The sequence below is a fragment of the Dermochelys coriacea genome, chromosome 27 (assembly GCF_009764565.3).
Source record: "Dermochelys coriacea isolate rDerCor1 chromosome 27, rDerCor1.pri.v4, whole genome shotgun sequence".
Taxonomy (NCBI): Eukaryota; Metazoa; Chordata; order Testudines; family Dermochelyidae; genus Dermochelys; species Dermochelys coriacea.
The window spans coordinates 6,094,584-6,110,881 of record NC_050094.1 but is presented as its reverse complement, the minus strand read 5'-3'; the positions used below and the strand labels follow the sequence as shown (position 1 = coordinate 6,110,881).

Genomic DNA, 16,298 nt, shown 5'->3' with positions numbered 1-16,298 from the left:
TGTAGTACCAAGTGACTGTATACAAATAATTTCTGTCATGCAATATAGATTCAAAATGGTCATGCAGTAAAATGGGACTTGCCATCAAGCTGTTATTATTTTAATGAGGGCCTATTCTGGAGAGCTCCATCTTTTGACACTATTACCAGCTGTTGGAAATTTCTTAATTTGAATAACCCCAGTTCTACTGCTAACAATGATTCCACCCTCTCCTATTGGGTATTTTGTTAAATTTGTTGCAGAGGAAACAGAGAAGAGGGAGGGTTCATGGCTGAAGTCTTTAGAGTTTTCTGACTACTGAAAGGCTAAGACACCCTTCACCCTCTGCGATTCTCTATTTCTGCCACTCCCTAAAGCACTAAATATCACAAAAGCAAAAAAGGTAGCTGTATGGCGTTTGGGGATAACAACCTCAGACACAAAACCTGGGTTCTTCCAGGAAAGGGATGGGAGGGAGGGAGAGAATGACACTTTTTTTAAATCTCTCCCTTTACTGGGCAATGTACCAGATACTTCTAGTATACAAGTTCCTCACATATAGCTGGATGCTTCTGGGTACTTCCAGGGGAGCCATTAAAATTGGTGCCATTATATGAAAGGTTTAAAAAAAATATATCCTTGGGTAGTTTGGGTTAATTCCTGAAATGTACAATTTGAGAGTTAATTGGGGGGGAAAAAAGGGAGGAATTGCAGAATTTATTAGAACTGTTATTCACATCTTGCCAACTGCATTTTGAGCAAGTTGGTAAGTTCCAGAAATATCTGTTCCAGTTTCATTTCTCCGCATGAGCTAAAGACAGAAAAAAATGAGAGAATACGGATTTGCTGTATAAAGATCATATGCTCCATGGAAAGTTCTTGAAGGGCAGCAAGTGCCCTCTAGAAAAGCCACCGTACAATTGTTCCTTCAATTTATTGTCCATTTTGTCCCCATAAATCTCATTTCCTCTAAATGCTGCAGATCTAAGTTCCAAGGCGCTGAGCAAATCCATGGGGGGGGGGGGGGAAGCATTTTCCACGCACACACTCAGACCCTGAACAAGCCATAAAACCCCCTAACAAATTGAGACGTCTGGTTAATCAAATCCTCTGGTCTGCATTTAACGAAGCTGTCAGTGGCCTCTTTTCATTCGGAAATTAGAAAAGCTAGAGATGGGAGAAGTGGGATGACAGCGAAGCAAGCCCACAAAGATGCAGATACTTCAATCATCTGAAATAAGGGAGCAGAGTGGCCTGGGGACCGCCTGGACAGGGGGTCCCAGCCCTATAGTGCCCATGGGCTGGGACAGAGGAGTACCGAGTATTATAGGGGGTTTGACACCATCGGTTTATCGGCCTCCCAGGGCTCGGGATGCCCCTGGGCGAGAGCTGCTGGCAGCCCAGACTCTCAGTGTTTCCCAGGAACTGGGGGGCCCTGGCTGTCATTGGGGACCATGTTTTTACAAGGACGAGTTTACCCTGCCCCCCACCCCCACATCCCAGCTGCTGCGGCGGCTCCTGCACCTCCCGGCCTCCCTCTCCCCCGAGGCAGCCACCACCCCAACTACCAGGCCGGGGATCCACAGGCCGGCCCCGGCCCCGGCCCCGGCCCGCCCTCGCCGGCCCCTTGGCCTGGCGCTTACCCCCGGGGCCGGGCCTGCGCTCCCCCATCCCAGCAGCGCCCTAGCAACCGCCAGGGCCCAGGCCGCTCCCCGCCCGCCCGGGACACAGGCCTCCGCCCGGCCGCCCTCAGGCCGCGCTGACCCCGGTCCCCGGGGCAGGGGCCGCGCCCCGGGGCCCCTCCAGCGGCGTCTCCCCGCCCGCCCCCCCCCGGGGCTTAGCCCCCCGCGGCTCTCACCTGGCGCTGCTCCCCCGCCGCTCCTCTCCCCTCCGGCCCGGCCCAGCAGCTCCCCGGGCCCCGCTCGGATCCCGCCGCCGCCGGGGGCAGGAGGAGGGCGGGGGGAACCTGCTGCGGCCACCCGGGCGGGAGGGGGAGGCCCGGGGCGGCTCCGCGGCCTCTCCTGAGCCAGGCGCCCCGCCGCTGTGGGCAGCGGGCTCCACGCGAGCTCGGCGGCTCTGAGCGGGGGGAAGCGGGGCGAGCCCCTGGCCCGCGCCGGGGGAGGCCGCGGATCCCCGGCCTCGCGTAGACTCCCCTCCCGGCTAAGGTGCGCGAGGACCGGGGCGGGGGGCGGCGACGGTCTCTGAGGACAAAGGCCCCGGGGAAGGGGGGGGGCGGCTCCGATGAGCCGCAGGTGGGGGCACGAGAATCCGGGGCACCCCCCTCCCTGCACGGTCAGCCCGACTAGTCGGCGATTAGTGGGGGTGGGGCGGGTGTCGGTGCGGCCGGGTCCGCCCCCTGGTCCGACTCGGCCCGGTCCGATAGGGATCGATTGGTGCAAAGACACACTAGTGAAAGCGCGTGTTCTCTCGCGAGATTTGCACGGCTGGGGGGAGGGGAGGTCAGTGCCGGGAGGGGGGAGGGGAGGGGAGGTCAGTGGTGGGAGGGGCCAGTGCCTGGGGTGGGGAGGTGAATGCAGGAAGGGGAGGGGCTAATGGGGGGCTGGGAGGGGCCAGTGCATGGGGCTGAGAGGGGGGAGGGGTTTGTGCAGGTGGAGGGGAGAGTGCATGGGGGGCCAGGGCACCTAATAGGAGCAGTGGGGCAAGTGTAGAGGGGAGGGGCTACATCATGGAGGAGGGGTTCGGTAGGGTGAGAGGTTAGTGCCTGCCCCAAGGGAAGGAGCTAGTGTCTGGGATGAAGATCTCTGGATGCTGTGTGGAAGGGGACCCGCGTGCATGGGGAGTGTTGGGGCTGGGGGTCAGCAGAATTGGATTAGTGCAGAAGGGAGGGGATTGGTGAAGATTTACACCCACCCAGGGTGTTTCACTCTCCAATGAACTGCAAGACTGCTGCTGGGGGGCAAAGCAGGTGGCTGATATGCTTAACATTCAGGGGTAGGATGCCTTGCTCCCCCAGCCAAGAGGGGGCTTTCAATGAGCACTGGCAGCAACAGACCAGGCACAGAGGGAGGAGACGAGCTGATGCCGAAGGATGATCAGCACGAATCCACTTTCCCTGCTTTCCTCTCAACTCCCTGTGGCGTGAAGGGAAAATTCCTCTTCATCTCCACCCAGAGGGAATTCCTCCCTCTTCCTGAGCAACAAGGGACCTTGTTTGCAAAGCCAGTCACCTCTTCCCCACCGTATGACTCCCTCCTGGTGAGGAGCAAAGGGGCCTTTAGGGAAGGGTTTATATACAGAACATCCCTAACCTTCCAATCATTGCGCCTCTGAGAAATTGAGAGAAAGACATCAGAAAACAAGCATGCCTCCACCCCGATTACCCGTTTCTTAAATCTCTTTGACAAGCTTCTGATTAAATACGGATATTGCACATAAAAAAGCAGGCTGGGCAGTTGAAGAAAACAAAGTGACTTTATGTTAACTGTAGTCTTTCCTTGCACTTTTGAAGCCAGGGGCTTGCTCTGGCAATTGCCTCTTGCTAAACTCCAACATTAAAAGGACTAGTCTGGTTACTGTGGTGGATTACCTTGTAGTTTGTTCTTATTCCCTTTTCTTCCAAATCCTGGGGGCATCATCAGAGAGAATGTAAAGTGCCACTGAAAGGCATAGCAACTCTCTTTGCTTTAAGGCTGAATCAGCTTTCTGAAAAGCAAACAAATTGGGAGGGCGGGGGAGGTTTCAGAAAGGAAGTGGCCATGCCTGTCCAAGTGGAGGCAGGCGTGGATTAAGGACGGGAAAGGAAGTTGCTGGGGCTTTGGATAAAAGATTTGCCTTCCAAAACCATAATGTAATGGAAAAGGTATTCTAGTCAGTATGTCTGCATATCAAAGGAGGATCAGTCACTGAAGTCAGACTTGTTTTACTGCAAATAGAGTAAAGAGAAATGTACAGTCAAACAGGAATCTCTGCCAGTTTGGCAAATCTGATGATATAGAGTAGGACTCATGGCATGATAGATCCCATTTGAGTGCACAAGAAAAGGCAGGGACCTGCAGCACTGTAAAGAAATTTCTAATATTTTATTTTAAAATGGTTAATTTAACAGAGGTTAAAATTAGTAAGTTGAGGAAGGGAGGGGGGAACTTGCTCTGCAAATCACTTTGAAAATGTCTGTCTTTTCTCGTAAACTGCATTTCCTGTGCTTTAACCTATTTCACAGCAGGAGATCCAATCTGAGGAAGTAGAAGCAAAATTTCACCTCCCACCAAGAGATGCACCATGGGGACATAAACAGTGACAGGGATCTCTAAAAACTATTTTGAAAGTTCTTTTTTAAAAAGAGACTTCTGTAGTACTTATATTTCTCAAGCCATCCACATTATTAGAACTAATGACCACAGTTTAGTGACATTTGGAGTTAATATTCAGTTATATAAGTAAACTTCATTTGAAAAGTTAAAATCAGCAAGAGAGAATTGTATCAAATAAGCAGGCCAACTCCAGCAGAATCCAATAACCTCTCTATAAAGCTATTTAGTTATACCAGCAGCTTTGAGTCATGTAGTGGGATGTATGTGGTCACTTCAGTATGGTTTTGCTCGTTCCTTTGATGAGATTTAGGATATTGCTCTTCTTCCATGTGCTGCTTTTCCTCAGTTGTGGAGCCTCTTAGGGTTCAGTGTCTTCATATTGCTTGTTCAACATGTGGAGCCCCTGGGGGAAGAGTGCACTCTGTGGGTGTGATCCACAAAGGTACTTAGACTCCTAAGTTCTGTTAGGCACCACTGTGATCCACAAAACTCCTGCTTGGCTGTTGTTCTAAACCTGTAGGCGCCTAAACTTGCTCAGTACCTAAGTTTTTGGAGTAAAAGGAACCTAGGCGCTCATGTTTCTGGCTCTGGGCATGTGCGCTCCTGCTTCACGCTAGTTGCCCAGACAGCTGTCTCCTGCTTAAGCCCCAGTGCAATTCACAAAGCGGGGAAGATAGGCATTTTGCCATCTAAGTCATATGCAGGGACCCAATGTGGTAGGTGTGCCCAGAAGCTACCTCAGGTGAGCTCACACAAAACAAGAGGAAGGAGCTCCTTTCTAACCTTTAGCCTAGTGTACTCACCTTGTAGGTGGGAGACTCCTGGTTCAAGTCCCCCTTCCTCCTGAGAGGGAGAAGGAATTTGAACAGTCTGCAGCCCCTCTCAGGTGAGTGCTCCAACTGCTAGACTGTAGAGTCATTCTAACTATTTCTCGGCCCCAATTAATATTTAGTCATTCAATTTTTCATTAAAGGGGAACAATTTCAATAGGAGGAGGGATTGAGGAAGCCTCACATCAAAATACCCCATTGCCTGGCAGTTAGGGCACTCATCTGAGAAGCGGCAAAGCCCTGTTCAAATTCCTTCTCCCTCACAGAAGAAAGGGGGTACCCTAGCCACAGGCTAAGGGTTATAAGGCAAGGACTCCCTCCTAGTTTTGTATCTACCTCTGAGAGGGGGCATGGCTTAGCACATCCCCTTCGGTCAGCATTTCCCGTTGGCTAGCTTAGGTATCTCCCTGTATAACATGCTGGCTTGTGGCTCACAGTCTAAGGGTATGTCTACACTACGAAATTAGGTCGATCTCACAGAAGTCAATTTGTAGAAATCGATTTTATACAGTCAATTGCATATGTCCACACTAAGCGCATTAAGTCGGCAGAGTGCATCCATAGTACTGTGGCTACAGTCGACTTTTGGAGCGTTGCACTGTGGGTAGCTATCCCACAGTTACCGCAGTCTCCACCGCCCATTTGAATTCTGAGTAGAAATCCCAATGCCTGATGGGGCAAAAACATTGTCGCGAGTGGTTTTGGGTACATGTCGTCAGTCGCCCCTCCCTTCGTGAAAGCAATGGCAAACAATCGTTTCACACCTTTTTTCCATGCAGATGCCATACTGCTGTCAGCAGACGGTGCAGTAGGACTGCTAACCGTCGTCATCAGCCACCGGTTCCGCTGCAACTCTGCTCTGCTGCTCTTGTCTCAATAGTGAATTTCTCCATGTTTTCTGTCATGTTCTCTCGGGTACTTGTGTTCTTCCTCAGGAAATGTGCGTGGTGCCGTCGTCCTCCACCACTTCTGCTGCAACTCTGCTCTCCTGGTGCCATGAATTCACCTCACAGGTCCTCTTGTCGTTTTGTATAAATATCTATTCTCGTGGCATCCGTCGTCATCTACCGCTTCCGCTGCAACTCTGCTCTCCTGCAGATGCCATACCACGGCAAGCATGGAGCCCACTCAGCTCACCGCTACTGTTGTGAGCACTGCAAACACCTCACGCATTATCCTGCAGTATGTGCAGAACCTGCAAAAGCAGGCAAGGAGACGACAACAGTGCGATCACGATAGTGATGAGGACATGGACACAGACTTCTCTCAAAGCACGGACTCTGGCAATTTGGACATCATGGTGGTAATGGGGCAGGTTCATGCCGTGGAACACCGATTCTGGGCCTGGGAAACAAGCACAGACTGGTGGGACCACACAGTGTTGCAGGTCTGGGATGATTCCCAGTGGCTGCGAAACTTTCGCATGTGTAAGGGCACTTTCATGGAACTTTGTGACTTGCTTTCCCCTGCTCTGAAGCGCAAGAATACCAAGATGACAGCAGCCCTCACAGTTGATAAGCGAGTGGCGATAGCCTTCTGGAAGCTTGCAATGCCAGACAGCTACCAGTCAGTCGGGAATCAATTTGGAGTGGGCAAATCTACTGTGGGGGCTGCTGTGGATCTAAGTAGCCAACACAATCACTGAGCTGCTGCTATCAAGGGTAGTGACTCTGGGAAATGTGCAGGTCATAGTGGATGGCTTTGCTGCAATGGGGTTCCCTAACTCTGGTGGGGCAATAGACGGAACACATATCCCTGTCTTGGGACCAGACCACCTTGACAGCCAGTACGTAAACCGCATGGGGTACTTTTCAATGGTGCTGCAAGCACTGGTGGATCACAAGGGATGTTTCACCGACATCAATGTGGGATGGCTGGGAAAGGTGCATGACGCTCACATCTTCAGGAACTCTGGTCTGTTTGAACAGCTGCAGGAAGGGACTTATTTCCCAGACCAGAAAATTACCATTGGGGATGTTGAAATGCCTATAGTTATCCTTGGGGACCCAGCCTACCCCTTAATGCCATGGCTCATGAAGCCATACGCAGGTACCCTGGACAGTAGTAAGGAGCAGATCAACTATAGGCTGAGCAAGTGCAGAATGGTGATAGAATGTGCATTTGGATGTTTAAAAGCGCGCTGGCACAGTTTACTGACTAGGTTAGACTTCAGCGAAACCAATATTCCCATTGTTATTGCTGCTTGCTGTGCACTCCACAATATCTGTGAGAGTAAAGGGGAGACGTTTATGGCGGGGTGGGAGGTTGAGGCGAATTGCCTGGCGGCCAATTACGCCCAGCCAGACACCAGGGCGATTAGAAGAGCACAGCTGGGTGCCCTGCACATCAGAGAACCTTTGAAAACCAGTTTCATGACTGGCTAGGCTACGGTACGACAGTTCTGTTTGTTTCTCTTTGATGAAAACCTGCCCCCTTGGTTGACTCTACTTCCCTGTAAGCCAACCGACCTCCCCCCTTCAATCACCACTTTCAGAGGCAATAATGTTATTATTGTTTCAAAATCATGCATTCTTTATTAATTCATCATACAAATAGGGGGAAAACTCGCAAGGTAACCTGGGAGGGGTGGGGGAAGAGGGAAGCACCGGGTGGGGTGGTGGATGAGGGGACAAGGCAAGGACAAGGCCACACTACAGTTCAAAACTTATTGAATGCCAGCCTTCTGCTGCTTGGGCAATCCTCTGGGGTGGAGTGGCTGGGTGGCGGTAGCCTCCCCGCCCCGCATTGTTGGTTGTCTGGGTGAGGAGGATATGGAACTTGGGGAGGAGGGCAGGCAGTTATACAGGGGCTGCAGCTGTGGTCTGTGCTCCTGTTGCCTTTCCTGCAGCTCCACCAGACGACTGAGCATGTCAGTTTGCTCCCCCATTAGACTCAGTATTGCATCCTGTCTCCTTTCATCGCGCTCCTCCCTCCTCTCATTGCGTTCATTTAACGCTTTCCTGGTCTCTGCCATTGTTTGCTTCCATGCATTCTGCTGAGCTCTTTCAGTGTGGGAGGACTGCATGAGCTCTGAGAACATTTCATCATGAGTGCGTTCTTTTCGCCTTCTAATCTGCACTAGCCTCTGGGATGGAGATTATAGGGGGAGCATAGAAACATTTGCAGCTGCAGGAGGGGAAAAAATGGAGAGTAGTATTTTAAAAGATACATTTTAGAGAACAAAGGGAAGACTATTTCACACTGAATGAAGCGATTCACATTACACAGCACATGTGCTTTTGATACAAGGTCACATTTTGCTTCTTTTTTGAGTGCCTGCCAGTTTGGTGTGAGACATCACACATGCTTGGCTGGGCAACAGAATTCGGCTTGCAGGCAACCATGGTAAGGCAAAGGGTTTTGGCTTCTTCAACCTTCATAACACCTGGGAACGGTTTCAAACAGCAGCGCCCTCCTTTCCCGTACCAAGCAAAGCCCATTGGGTTGGCTATTTAAAAGGAGGGACTGTGGCTTTAGGTGAATGTGCAGCACAACCCCTCCCCCCCAATTCTCTGGGATGATCGCTTCAAACCCCCCACCCCCACCCCTACACCATGTGGCTAGTATCAGGGAAGATCCCTGTCAGTCAAACGCAAACAGCTCAGCATGAACGGGTCTCCCCTCACCGCGTGGCTAACAGCGGGGATGATTTCTTTTCAGTCGAAGGCAAACAGCCCAGCAGGAATGGGCACCTCTGAATGTCCCCTTAAACAAATTTCCCATATTTGAACCAGGTGACCATGAATGATATCACTCTCCTGAGGCTAACACAAAAGAGATAAAGAACAGATGTTGCTTGAATGCCACCAAAGCCCGGGCCCTTCGCTGCAATGCTTTGTTCTGCAATGATTCCAGACTACTTGCTACTGGCTTGGCATGGTAAAAGTGTCCTACCATGGAAGACGGAATAAGGCTGACCTCCCCAGAAACCTTCTGCCAGGGCTTTTAGAGTACCTGCAGGAGAGCTTCATGGAGATGTCCCTGTAGGATTTCCGCTCCATCCTCAGACACGTTAACAGATTTTTCCAGTAGCTATACTGGCCACGAATGCAACCCAAGTCTTCAGGGAAAATTAATTATTAAACACATTTGCTTTTAAACCTTATATTATATTTACAAAAGGTACACTCACCAGAGGTCCCGTCTCTGGCTTCATGATCCAGGAGCCCACCTTGGGAGGGTTAGAAGGGTATTGGCTCCAGGGTGATGAACAGTTCCTGGCTACGGGGGAGAAGGGATTCTCGGCTTGTCTGCTGTGCGCTATCCTCAACCTCCTCCTCCTCCTCATCCACAAAATCCTCATCCCTGTTGCGTGAGACTCCCCACTTGCAGGTGTCCACGGATAGTGGTGGGGAACAGGTAGGGGCGCTCATGATAGAAGCAGCATGTATGAGGCTCTGCCCTCGAGCAACCGTTTGCATCCTTTGTTTTTTGGTAGGCTTGCCTCAGCTCCTTAACTTTCACGTGGCACTGCTGTGTGTCCCTGTTGTAGCCTGTGTCCATCATGCCCTTGGAGATTTTGGTAAATATACTGGCATTTTCTCTTTTGGAACGGAGTTCTGCCTGCACAGATTCTTTTCCTCATACAGCAATCAGATCCAATACCTCCCATTCAATCCATGCTGGACCTCTTTTGCGATTCTGGGACTCCATGGTCACCTGTGCTGATCAGCTTGCCACGCTGGCCAAACAGGAAATGAAATTCAAAAGTTCCCAGGGCTTTTCCTGTCTACCTGGCCAGTGCATCTGAGTTGAGAGTGCTGTCCAGAGTGGTCATAATGGAGCACTCTGGGATAGCTCCCAGAGGCCAATATCATCAAATTGCGTCCACACTACCCCAAATTCGACCCAGCGAGGTAGATTTTAGCGCAACTCCCCTCGCCGGGGAGGAACACAGAAATTGATTTTAAGAGCCCTTTGACAAAACAGGCTTGGTCGTGTGAACGGGTGCACGGTTAAATCGATCTAACGGTGCTAAATTCGAGCTAAACTCATAGTGTAGACCAGGGCTAAGATGCCTCTCTCTCCCCTTTCACTGTATAGAACCCTGGGCGCCTAACTCAGGCTCTGTGGTTGCAGGGCTGTTCCTGTGATTTTCTAGGTGCCTAAAAGTTAGTCATGGCAATGCTCAGCATCACACTGTCTCAGTTCCTTTGCAGATCTGGGCCTAGCTCTCTGTTTCATCAAGGTCAGCAACTGCTCTGCTCTTCTAGCAGGGTTCAGAACCAGCTTACCAAGGAATGTGGTCCACACTCCATCCGTTAGATTCTTTAAACCCAGTCTGGATGTTTTTCTAAAAGATTATGCTGTAGATCAACCACAAGTTACTGGGCTCAGAGCAGGCACCGAGTGAAATTCTGTGGCCTGTTGTGCGTAAAGCCAGACAAGATGAATAGGTGGTGAACTGTGATTACCACACAATTGACTAAGAATTGCACACATCCTGTTCTTGTGACCCTATGTTCCCACACCCCCTATCCCCACTTACCTGTTCATCTCATCTGCTAATGTCTTGTCTGTTAGACTGGAGAGCAAGATGAAACTCTTTAGGGCAAGGGATTGTCCTTTTCTGTGTGTTTGTACAGCACCTGGCACAATTGGGCCACAACCATCCTTTCTTGGCCACAAGATTTCATCTTTTCCTTCTCTGATGCAGACGAAACCATGGCTATCCATGTCTTTGCCAACTCCAGACTACTCCATAGCAGCACACACTATTTGGGGGCTTCTCTTGCAGGACACACGGAAACTTTAGCTAGTGCAGAATGAGGCATGACACATTTTAGATAGGGTGGATGGATAATTGCATACGACAGCCATGGTTCCTGCTCTGCACGGACTTCAAAACACTTACAAGTGTAATTCAGGCTGTTGATTACTATCTGTAAAACCCTCAGTGCTCTGACACTAAGGAATTTTGCATCAGAATTCCCACCCATACAGCTGAAGTAGGTAACTCCGGTGGGAATTTTTTGAATACAATTATCTAATGTGGACATAGCCTACAACTCAGTTATATCAGACACCCTCTCCCTACACTTCATCACAGCACTTGCCTTCAGTATAATGCTTCATCAGTGCAACTCATCCCAGTGGTCATTTGCTTGTATGTTATAACCCCACCCCCCATCCTTGCTCTGTTTAGGTGTTAAGAGTTTCTGCTTAGAAAGCTTACAACTTCACTCTGTATCTTAGTACATCACTCTGCCCACCCATCCTGTTTGGGCCTTTCAGGTGCTATTGTAAAACAAATGTTTAATAAGACTGTGGGTTCTAAGGTAAGACCTTGTGATAGTATGTGCCTGGACATTCTCACTGATGGGCAAGCCGCGATGGCATTTGCTGCTGCTGGAAAAATGCCAGCTCCTGACTGAGCATAGAGCTGGTGGGGAATTTTTCAACAAAACTTTTTTTTTTAAATCAGAAACCCAATTAATCAACACCAAACCTTTTTTAGGGGAAAGGTTTCAACAGATTTTTTTAAACTAGAAATTTTATTTTGGAAAAATCTGTCAAAGTTGTTGAAATGGTGCCTTTTGACTTTTTTAAATGAAAATTTTCAGTTTTCTGGTTCTAAATGACTTCTTGTTTAGAATTAAGCTAAAATTACTAGAAAGTAAAAAAAAAATTGTAAAAACGGTTGAAATCTAAATGAAATGTTTCAAAATTATCAAAACAAAAAGAAAAGGAGTACTTGTGGCACCTTAGAGACTAACAAATTTATTTAAGCATAAGCTTTCATGAGCTACAGCTCATGAAAGCTTATGCTCTAATAAATTTGTTAGTCTCTAAGGTGCCACAAGTACTCCTTTTCTTTTTGCGAATACAGACTAACACGGCTGCTACTCCAAAACAAAAATATTCTGATTGACCCAAACAGATTTTTTTTTTCTCCAGATTTTCAGCTGGCAACAATTTTTGAGATTTCAGCTTTTCATCCAGATTTGGGATGGGAAAATGTTTTGAAATCTCAAATGGTTTTATAGGACAGGAGCACCATTTCCCATCCATCTCCTAACTGAATATGAGGCAAAACTCAACTCTCTGTTTTTTGTTTTTAACGAACTGTAGAGGTTGGCTAGTCTCCCAGTTCTGGTCTTTATAAAGAAGCTGGTTTTGATGGTTTGGGGGAAGGTGGACAAGAACTGAGTGGTGAGAGAGACACAGAATATATATTCCTTAATGTGGATAAATGTATTTTCTTGATGATGTAAAGGTTGGATACTATAGCAATAGGAAATTTATACATGTGTGTAATAACTACATGCTCAATCAAATGCTGTCCTCACTCAAGAGGATAGGTAAGCCTTTCTACACCATCTTTTTCTCTGCTAGAATCCTCTCTTTTGCAGCATCCATCTCTCCAGATGATCTCTTCCAAATATTGCTCTTGCCTCCTTTTGATCTTCCCCAATGGCAATCACTGTATTCTTCGACGGGCCTTCTGTGACATCAGTACTATTCTTTATATGTCACTTGTTACGTGTTTCAGAAAAAACGTCCATCTGTCTGCTAGCTTTGATGGTCCATCCTTCACAGCCATATCGCTCTCCTTGAGTTTGGCTTAGTAGGCACTCATGGAGTCCTCCCCAAATACTTTTCCATTCATGCATTTTGAACATGAAGCAATAGGATTAACCATAGGGTAGATTTCAGAGTAGCAGCCGTGTTAGTCTGTATCCGCAAAAAGAACAGGATTACTTGTGGCACGTTGGAGACTAACAAATTTATTTGAGCATTAGCTTTCGTGAGCTACAGCCCACTTCATTGGATGCATGCAGTAGAAAATACAGTAGGACGATTTTATATACACAGGGAACATGAAACTATGAGTGTTACCATACACACTGTAACGAGAGTGATCAGGTAAGGTGAGCTATTACCAACAGAAGAGAAAAAAACCTTTTGTAGTGATAATCGAGGTGGGCCATTTCCAGCAGTTGACAAGAACGTCTGAAGAACAGTGGGGGGGGGAGGGGAATAAACATGGGGAAATAGTTTTACTTTGTGTAATGACACATCCACTCCCAGTCTTTATTCAAGCCTAATTTAATAGTGTCCAGTTTGCAAATTAATTCCAATTGAGCAGTCTCTCATTGGAGACTTTTTACCTCAAGGTCACAGCTTTGAATCCAACCTAGGTTAATGGCAACCAAAATTTGTTAAAACGTGGTGGCTGTGCGGAGGTCCATGTGAAATGTGTTTGTTGGCTCACATCATACTGCCAACTGAAAATGGTCAAAAATCATGAGTCAGGCTGTCAGAAATCATGAGATTAAATAATTGCCAACTGTGGTCAATTGCCAAGTGCCCCAGAGGGACGAATGGAACAGGTAATCATCAAGTGATCCATCCCATCACTCATTCCCAGCTTCTGGCAAACCGAGACTAGGGACACCATCCCTGCCCATCCTGGCTAATAGCCATTGATGGACCAGTAACATCTAAAACAAAATCATGTTTAACCAGTACTTTTTTATTCCAAGTGCCTGTTTAAATGCTAAAACAGAACAAACAAGATTAAAAAAAAATACAGCTACATTCATGGCTGCATGCTTACATGGTTGCAAGTTTTTGCATGAAGCTTAAGTTAAAACCAGACAGATGTGGTAAGAGCCTTTTAGCTAGTAGAATAACCATAAGAAACTTCATTTTATCTCTTTTAAAAGAGTATGAACTGTTTTTACGGGATCCATCAGCTTTAAATGAATAATTTATAATGAAAGAAATAGCCTTCCTTAAGTTACAACAAACCCTTGGGTGATTAATAAGAAATTTTTCTAATTACTTTAATTCCCCCCAATTATACTGCTTGTTTACATCAGTAAATAACTCTCCTTCAAGGGAGATAAAACTATCCCCGAGAGGAATAGTTCCCTCTGGGGATCGGGGGGGGGGGGGGAGAGGGAGGAAGAGGGACTGCAGTAAACTAGCTCAGGTGCCAGCAGTCTCTGGAAAGGCGACATTTAAGCAAAGGCAGGGTTGGTTAGACGAGAGTCAGAGGAATGTCATGCTGGAGAATTACAGGATTCTTCTTTCCTAAACCTGACTTGATCTCCTGAATGGGATGAGATAAAAAGACAAGCATCACCAGGACGCAGAGGAAAAGGAGCTCCTATAAGCAATGATGCAATCATTACATTAAAAGCAGACATTTATACTTCCAGTCTCAGTTGCAAGCAGACACTTTTGTCTAGGTATTTTGTCCATTCCCCTGTAAGCTCCTCAGGGCAGAGACCTGTCTTATTCAATGACTGTAAAGCACTTACTCTATAAATATTAAAACCTCTTCCAAGTCCAGTAGCCAATTTTTTTTAAAGGCTAACTGAAATACTGAGAACAGGAATACTTGTTGCACCTTAGAGACTAACAAATTTATTAGAGCATAAGCTTTTGTGGGCTACAGCCCACTTCATCGGATGCATAGAATGGAACATATAGTAAAATATATACACATACAGATAAGTTGGAAGTTACCATACAAACAAACTGTGAGAGGCTTATTAGTTAAGCTGAACTATTATCAGCAGGAGAAAAAAAACTTTTGTAGTGATAATCAAGATGGCCCATTTAGACAGTTGACAAGAAGGTGTGAGGATACTTAACTTAAGGAAATAGATTCAATATGTGTAATGACCCAGCCATTCCCAGTCTTTATTCAAACCCAAGTTAATGGTATCTAGTTTGAATATTAATTCAAGCTCAACAGTTTCTCCTTGGAGTCGGTTTTTGAAGCTTTTCTGTTGCAAAACTGTCACCCTTAAATCTTTTACTGAGTGGCCAGAAAGAAAAAGGAGTACTTGTGGCACCTTAGAGACTAACAAATTTATTACAGCATAAGCTTTCGTGAGCTACAGCTCACTTCATCGGATGCATTTGGTGGAAAAAACAGAGGAGAGATTTATATACACACACACAGAGAAACAATGGGTTTATCATACACACTGTAAGGAGAGTGATCACTTAAGATAAGCCATCACCAACAGCAGGGGGGGGAAGGAGGAAAACCTTTCATGGTGACAAGCAGGTAGGCTAATTCCAGCAGTTAACAAGAATATCAGAGGAACAGTGGGGGATGGGGTGGGAGGGAGAAATACCATGGGGAAATAGTTTTACTTTGTGTAATGACTCATCCATTCCCAGTCTCTATTCAAGCCTAAGTTAATTGTATCCAGTTTGCAAATTAATTCCAATTCAGCAGTCTCTCGTTGGAGTCTGTTTTTGAAGCTTTTTTGTTGAAGTATAGCCACTCTTAGGTCTGTGATCGAGTGACCAGAGAGATTGAAGTGTTCTCCAACTGGTTTTTGAATGTTATAATTCTTGACGTCTGATTTGTGTCCATTCATTCTTTTACGTAGAGACTGTCCAGTTTGGCCAATGTACATGGCAGAGGGGCATTGCTGGCACATGATGGCATATATCACATTGGTAGATGTGCAGGTGAACGAGCCTCTGATAGTGTGGCTGATGTGATTAGGCCCTATGATGATATCCCCTGAATAGATATGTGGACAGAGTTGGCAACGAGCTTTGTTGCAAGGATAGGTTCCTGGGTTAGTGGTTCTGTTGTGTGGTGTGTGGTTGCTGGTGAGTATTTGCTTCAGATTGGGGGGCTGTCTGTAAGCAAGGACTGGTCTGTCTCCCAAGATCTGAGAGAGCGATGGCTCGTCCTTCAGGATAGGTTGTAGATCCTTGATGATGCGTTGGAGAGGTTTTAGTTGGGGGCTGAAGGTGATGGCTAGTGGCGTTCTGTTGTTTTCTTTGTTGGGCCTGTCCTGTAGTAGGTGACTTCTGGGTACTCTTCTGGCTCTGTCAATCTGTTTCTTCACTTCAGCAGGTGGGTATTGTAGTTGTAGGAATGCATGATAGAGATCTTGTAGGTGTTTGTCTCTGTCTGAGGGGTTGGAGCAAATGCGGTTATATCGTAGCGCTTGGCTGTAGACAATGGATCGAGTGGTATGATCTGGATGAAAGCTAGAGGCATGTAGGTAGGAATAGCGGTCAGTAGGTTTCCGATATAGGGTGGTGTTTATGTGACCATCGCTTATTAGCACCGTAGTGTCCAGGAAGTGGATCTCTTGTGTGGACTGGTCCAGGCTGAGGTTGATGGTGGGATGGAAATTGTTGAAATCATGGTGGAATTCCTCAAGAGCTTCTTTTCCATGGGTCCAGATGATGAAGATGTCATCAATGTAGCGCAAGTAGAGTAGGGGCATTA

The 16,298-nt window shown here is 47.3% G+C and overlaps 2 protein-coding genes across 4 annotated transcripts in view; both read right to left on the bottom strand.

The window, feature by feature from the left end:
* Positions 1 to 2,378, bottom strand: part of TLK2 (tousled like kinase 2) — a 54,304-nt gene extending 51,926 nt beyond the window's left edge. The window contains 1 exon segment of the mRNA XM_038385639.2: positions 1,838 to 2,378. The gene's annotated coding sequence lies outside the window, so the exon portion shown is untranslated.
* Positions 2,379 to 12,028: 9,650 nt separating this feature from the next.
* Positions 12,029 to 16,298, bottom strand: part of METTL2A (methyltransferase 2A, methylcytidine) — a 29,909-nt gene continuing 25,639 nt past the window's right edge. For 2 of the 3 annotated variants that reach the window (XM_038385513.2, XM_038385512.2), the window contains one exon: positions 13,536 to 14,138. In XM_038385513.2, coding sequence (XP_038241441.1) covers positions 14,089 to 14,138 — 50 coding nt within the window. In that variant the 3' untranslated portion in view covers positions 13,536 to 14,088. Of the gene's footprint in view, positions 12,761 to 13,535; positions 14,139 to 16,298 lie in introns of those variants that run through there. The other variant, XM_043503381.1, reaches the window with a different exon arrangement.